Raw genomic sequence first — 7,360 nt, 5'->3', positions numbered from 1 at the left:
TATAAATTGAAATTATACCAATACATTCTTAGAGTTAGGTACCGAAAGACAACTCCTTTAGGTACCAACTAAAAAGCCCCTATTTCTTTATATTGTTTGTTTTACACTTTTATTTAATATTCGTCCAAAACGGATGACATCTATCGAAAGTATAAAGAAAAAATGTAGCGTTATTACAACGTGTGGTATTTTTCTCCACTAAGAAACACTGATCTCATTCAAGGAAAATCACGTAAACTCGGACGTGTGGTCATTTTGACACCAACAACGCCCGTTCTCCTCTCACATTGTAGGTACCTACTTCATCCAAAAATTGTCTATGTGAGTTAGGTGTCAAAATTACACTAACGTACGGACGAGTCCGTAGTTAAAGGTTAAAGACCCCTTTACACGAGCACACAAGTAATATGATCTGTCAAAATTTAGTGCAGAAGAGTACGGATGGGATCGTCTAAACCAGCGTTGCGCGTTCATATTGTTCAAATTACGAAGATTTTCGGCAATTCACACGTACACTACCCGATCGTAAACAAAATTCATAGCTAGAGCGTAAAAATACAAAAAATTATCTTCAGTTGCTTAACAGCATTCAACAATGTAGGTTGATGTCGCTTAGTTTCAAAAATTGCAAAACAATTTGTAAAAACAACAACACAATTTGTAAACAAGAGAATTACTTGCAAAAAACTCGTACACTCCAAAAAAATTTTACTAATGCATAAGAATGAAAACACATAAAAACAGTATTTCTAATACTTTTTTTTACACATTTTAAATAAAAAAACTTTATCTTTGTGAAGAAATATATATGTATTTTTCTTTTCTTTGAATATGTTTTATCTGTAAAATTTACTATTTTACTTATTATGAAATTTGATCATAACAAGCGTAATTAGGCAATATTTTTTCTAAGTGTTTTTTAGTATTTTCTCACCACTACACTAACAGTTTCTTAGCGTCTCTCTTTCTGCGCTTGGCTGGTCTAAACGCAATGTGTAATGAAACCATCACACATTGAGAGAAAATATGGATGCAAAATTTGATAGTCGTATGGCTCTCTTCATTTTTTGAAATGATTAAAAAAACAAGCAAGTCGCATTAGATCAGGGATGTATTTTTATATAAACAGATACAAAAAAAGTGAAACAGCTGTTTCCATCTTACTTTGTTATTGTTTTATACCAATCGTGTAAACACAATAGATATAAATCATACGACTTTTATTCTCTTTTTGGTCATACGGATGGAATTTTACTTTTTTCTTTTTCATTAGACTTTACGTACGTAAAGTGTGATCGTGTAAAGGTCCCTTGTATCAAAAATCTATGGTAAAACCACATGATTTAAACTCGTTTTGTCCAAAACAACTTAAATTTGATCAAAACGCGTCAGTTAAAACATGGAATATGGTTTTCCTAGTTGTAATGTCGGGTTGATCAACTAATAACACCATCCGACAAAAAAATGAAAAAATCGTTACACATGAACCGGATGATATACGCCTGAAACTATAAATTTAATATAGAAAAACGGCGTTTTTAGATTTTTATTTCGTGATCATGTGTCCTTTTTAATGGACTTCAAAGTAAATTTTTCTAAAAATATTTTAAAAAACGTCTACTGCTCAATCAATGCTAAATTTGATGTCGAAAGAACAAGAAGAGTTGAGAAATGTTGTATTATTTTTATTTTATACTGTCAGGATAAAAAGATGTCAAAATGTCTTTTAAAATTTGTATCCTAATATAGATATTTGGTATTCAATATTATTTTTTCAGAAAAAAATTTTGAAGGGCATTTTTGACATCTTTTGATACTACTTTGATGATACTTTGATACTTTGATGAAAAATATTAAAATAACACAAAATATTTTACAACTCGTCTTAGATATTTGACACCAAATTTGGCATAGTAGGGTAAGCGGAAGTACATATTTATAACATTTTTTTTTAAATCTGCTCCTTTGAAATCCTTTTACAAGGAAACAGGGTCACGAAATAAAAAACTGCGAACGCTGTTCTGCTTCATTCAATCTCTATTTTCAGACGTATGTATGTACATATATCATCTGGTTCGTGTCTAATTTTGGATGTCAGACGGTGTAATATAAAGGTATGTAAATATATAGAAAGTTCAGGATATCGTATTTAAAAAAATTTAAACTTCTGATGTAAATAATATTAAAGTAAACTCATTATCTTTGGATGTATACTCGTACTAAGTAGAAGTATGTATGTTTTATTTTAAATATCATTAACATTGTTATTAATCCAAATTTCATGCATGATATTTAGAAATAATTTTATTTAACCTTACAAATTTACAATGTCATTTTTAATTTAATTAAACTTCATCTATTAATATTATGTAACTTTACGTCTGTTAGGATGTTGAATATCAGATTACTTATGCTCATGGCATACGTCTCATATGTACAAAATAATATTATTTTGAGGTAAAATATACTTGGTATGACGTTCAAAGAGTTGTTCGCAGTAGTAGTTCCAGTTGTACTCATGCTGTTATTATTTATTTCTCCATCCCATATAGTCCGATTAAAATGTTGCATTGCAGCTGGTTTTTCATCTATAAAATATATAAATAATTAATTATATTTAGTAGTATATGTTTTAGCAATTAAAAAATAGAATAATTTAAAAAATTTAAAATTGTCATCATTAATTTTTACTTCGCCCATTCAACTATTTAATATGAAATTCAACACGAAAAGATTTTTCTAGCAAGTTTAAATATAAACTTTTCAATATTGAATTCTGTGAACTACTTAAGCTCCCTTCACACAAGTAATATGATCTGTCAAAATTTTGTGTAGAAGAGAACGGATGGGATCTATGTAATAAAACCATCATACATTGAGAGAAAGTACGGATGGAATATTTGACAGTCGCTCTATACATTTTTTAAATGATTCGAAAATAAGCAAGTCGTATTAGATCAGGAATGTATTTTTATGTAAACGCAAAGAAGAAAAGGAAAACAGCTGTTTTCAGCGTACTTTGTTAATGTTTTATACCAATAGTGTAAACACAAAAAAAAAAATAATCATACGACTTTTATTCTCATTTTTTGTCATAGGGATGGAATATCGTTTTACTTTTTCATTAGACTTTACGTACGTAAAGTGTGATCGTGTGTAGGCATTTGGAAGATTGATGGATGACTAATCTGCAAACTGAGTCTACTTTCTATGTCCTAAAACTGATTAATAAGTTGCGCGCTTAAATATAATCATAAATATGTATGTAGGTTAGAGGTGTCCAAAAATATCGATTTTGCTCAGATGGGTCTTATTTTGTTTATTAGTGTCTAACACTCTGGTGTTAAATTTTAGTCAAATCGGATAACGATAACCCGTGCCGGATATCGATTAAAAAGTGTACAATTGGGAAACAATAGGACTTTTTTATTTTTCTTAACATTTCGTCCATATTTTTGAGAAAATTATCTATCCAAGAGGTTTACTTATATCAAAGGACAAACAATAAAGTTATTAACAATTTGCCAAGCCATTTATTCAAAATCTATATTTTTTGGACAACTCTAATGTAGATCTTTACATATGAGTTCTAAATATGATAACAAATTTATTTCGTAAATAGCTGGACGCTCATTGCCGGCCATAAATTTATCATATATGGAATGTACCCCTAGACAGCGTTGCCAATTTAACAAATTTCGCATTATTTCCTCTTAGAGCAATATGCGATTTTGGGATTTTTTCCGTTCTAGAGGCGGGGTTATCGAATTTATAAAATTATTAAGAACGTTTTGGGCTATCTAAAATGAGTTATTATTATATTTTGTATTGACTATGCGACTTAAAAATGTTTGTCCTAAATTTGAATTTTATACCCCCCATTTACACTATAGCGAAATCTAGTAAATTATGCTCAAAATATAGATCGATTACACTTAATTTTTTATGGGAAAAATATTTTAAATTTAAAATGGAATTCCTCTATTTAAAAATTTGTTGTTCTTGTTCGTATCCATTTTAGGTTAATTTAGTCGCCGCGCCCATTTGAATCTTATAAAAAACATATGTATATGTAGCGACAAAAATAATTTTTTAAGATAAATGCGAGTGTATTATTTTAACATGCATCATAATGTTCGATGATAAAATAGTTTATTTTCAAAGCAACTGCCGCACCCACTATAGATTACATTTTTGTAGGACGTGCACGCCTACTGTTTTAATTCCGCCCGATATAAATTACGTAATATTAAAATCAAATTTTCTGTAAATTTTTTTGAAAAGATTTCATTTAAATTTTATTATTTATTAGTGGGCGTGGCATCCCACTATTCATATTCCGCCCAATTTTAATAATTAATACTAAATGATGTTATCCTGAATTAGTTAATTCTTGCTATGTTTTGATACTATCAATTAAATTTGTATGGACATATTGGATGGTTCAACACCCACTTTATGACCCCGTCCATTTTAGTTTGAACTATATGTACATAATGGTAATAGAGTAATAATTACAAAGTTTTTCATATTTTGATATTAAGAAGATACTATGAAAATTTCAGGAAAATCGGTATAACTGCAAGGTCCCTTTAGATTGCATAGGCTAAAAAATTTTGGGAAAAGGCGAAACCCAGAAACCGAAGTATACTTTTCTAAAGGATTGTGCAGCACTGAATCCGAATCTGGCCGCAGAATTTATCCATCACATCAGGTAACTCGAAAATGTGTAATACAAAACCTCCATTACATCAGGTTTGAGAATATTTTTATACCCTTCACCTTCGTGAGAAGGGTATATATAAGTTTCTCATTCCGTTTGTAATTTCTATAATATAATTTTCCGACCCCATAAAGTATATATATTCTGGATCCTAATAGATAGCGGAGTTGATTAAGCTATGTCCGTCTGTCCGTCTGTGTGTTTGTTGAAATCAGTTTTTAGAGGACCCCAGATATCGGCGAGATCCGAATCTTCAATAATTCTGTTAGACATGCTTTCGAGAAGATCGCTTTTTAAAATCAGCAAAATCGGTCCATAAATACCGGAGATATGAGCAAAAATCCGAGACAACCTCTGAAAATTTCATAAAAAAGACAATTTTTTTCATGCTTTGATATAAGCAACAACACTGCTTATTCATTGAGTATTTCGTTTCATATGTTTGGATGGCTGTGTGTTTCATTGCCTTGTGTATATTGTTTTTGTTTCTTGGTGCATTCAGTTTCGTATGTTTGGATGTCTGTTGGTTTCATTGCGTTGTGTATTTTGTTTTTTTTTTTTTTTTTTATACCCACCATCAAAAAAGATGGGGGGTATATTGATTTTGTCATTCCGTTTGTAACACATAGAAATATTGGTCATAGACCCACAAAAGTATATATATTCTGGGTCCTCATTAAATTCTAAGACGATCTAGCCATGTCTGTCCGTCCGTCCGTCCGTCTGTCTGTCTGTCTGTCTGTTGAAAGCACGATAGAGTCCGAATGGAAAGAGCTAGAGGGTTGAAATTTCACATAAATATTTCTTATAGGTAAGGTTTGTTTGGTATTGAAAATGGGCAATATCGGTCCACGTTTTCGGATAGCCCCCATACAAGTGGCCCCTCGAAAAGCAGCTTTAACAGCCATAACTTGTTTAAAAATACGAATATAGCGATGAAATTCGACATAAGTAAGTTTCTTATGATCAAAAATCAATATGCGAAATTTTATGAGGATCGGTCCATAACTGACCCTACCCCCCATATAAGGTCCCCTTCAGAAAATGACTTTAACGCTCATTACTGGCTTAAAAATACTAGTATATAGATGAAATTCGACATAAGTAAGTTTCATACGAGTCAAAATCTATCTAAAAAATTTTATGAGGATCGGTCCATGATTGACCCTACCCCCCATATAAGGTCCCCTTCAGAAAATGACTGCAACGCTCATTAATGGTTTAAAAATACGAGTGTAGCGATGAAATTCGACACAAATAAATTAAATACGAACCAAATTCTGTCTACCAAATTTTATGAGGATCGACCCATAATTGACCCTACCCCCTTATATATGGTCCCCTTCAGAAAATTACTTTAATGCTTATAACTGGCCTAAATATACGAGTATATAGATGAAATTCGACATAAGTAAGTTTCATTCGAGTCAAACGAGGTTTGATGGTGGGTATATAAGATTCGGCATAGCCGAATATAACACTCTTACTTGTTTTTTTTTTTGTGTGTTTATTTCCAGGGTTTAATATTTAGTTTTTAGTTTTATTTTTTTAAATGTCGACTGAAGTTAGCTCACAAGCTAACTGAAGTCAGTCAACTGTGTCAACGCACTGCTGCAATAACTTGCAAGTGGTTTTGTTTTTCTTCAGCAGCCACACACACAAGCAGCGGCCATGTTAAGTTTTTCAACTCAGCAGAACTGAACACAACGACTGAACAGTAAAAACAGATTTGCGTGTGCTGCTTACGTATTGCTTAGTTCTTGGTTTCGTTTTCTTACTAAGGGACGTAAAAAACTGATAGTTTGACTGGTTAGTACAAATCAAGCTGACTGAACAATAAAACTTGATGGGTTGTTTGTTCAGTAAGACTTTGTTATTGTATGCAATTTGTTTTAAAATATTGTATGTTTTTGTGTTTAAATTTGACAAAAGTAAATAAAGTAATTGATAATTATTGCTAATAGAAATTGTTAATTAATTTAAAATTTATAAAATTATAAATTACTATACTTATAAATTTAGATATTTTCTTTAAATAAAAATTGATTTAAATTTAAGCATTTTGATGATTTTTTTGTGAGATTTTGTTATTGTATGTATGTATATTAGGGTGGGTCGAAAATAGGCTTTTCGCTCGGATCAACATCTAATAGTGAAATTATGTTGTATTTTAACGTCAAATGGAAGACTGTAAAATATTATTCAATTATTTTGAGGGTAAGAGCCCGCGCATCGCCGCCAAAGTTTGTAAATGCGTTTATATGGGAAAAATGGCACTTTTTGGAGTTTTTTTTTTCACAAAATGAGACTTTAAGTATTAATTATTGCACCATTTTATAGCAAAATCGTAATGTCTACAAAATTGCCTTTCCAAAAAGATGGAAAAACTCAAAATTGGTTAAAAAAGTTTTGAGTTATTAAAATTTCCCCCGAGAATTTTGTGATTCTGAAGACATATAAAAGTAAATATAAGAAAATTTTTGTTAGTTTTGAAAAATTTTACAAAAAAATATTATGTTTATCTTTATAAGGTTCATAAATGTGCTAGTACGAATTTTTGTTCAAATTGGATAACGCTTACTCGGTTTAGTCTGTGGTCAAAAAAGGGCCATTATTTTAACAGCATCTCCAAAACTC

The 7,360-nt window shown here is 30.7% G+C and overlaps 1 protein-coding gene across 8 annotated transcripts in view; it reads right to left on the bottom strand.

Annotated features, from left to right (window-relative positions):
• Nucleotides 1–2,210: 2,210 nt before the first annotated feature.
• The window catches only part of LOC119608441, an 87,196-nt gene continuing 82,046 nt past the window's right edge, over nt 2,211–7,360 (bottom strand). For all 8 annotated transcript variants that reach the window (XM_037962866.1, XM_037962860.1, XM_037962861.1 and 5 more), the window contains exon 7: nt 2,211–2,588. In XM_037962866.1, coding sequence (XP_037818794.1) covers nt 2,353–2,588 — 236 coding nt within the window. In that variant the 3' untranslated portion in view covers nt 2,211–2,352. The remainder of the gene's footprint in view (nt 2,589–7,360) is intronic.

Source organism: Lucilia sericata, unplaced genomic scaffold (assembly GCF_015586225.1).
Source record: "Lucilia sericata isolate MDLA Ls3-8-SP2 unplaced genomic scaffold, ASM1558622v1 Contig000835F_arrow, whole genome shotgun sequence".
NCBI classification, from domain to species: Eukaryota; Metazoa; Arthropoda; class Insecta; order Diptera; family Calliphoridae; genus Lucilia; species Lucilia sericata.
Note: the sequence above shows the minus strand (reverse complement) of the source record. Positions and strands in the feature narration are given on the sequence as shown.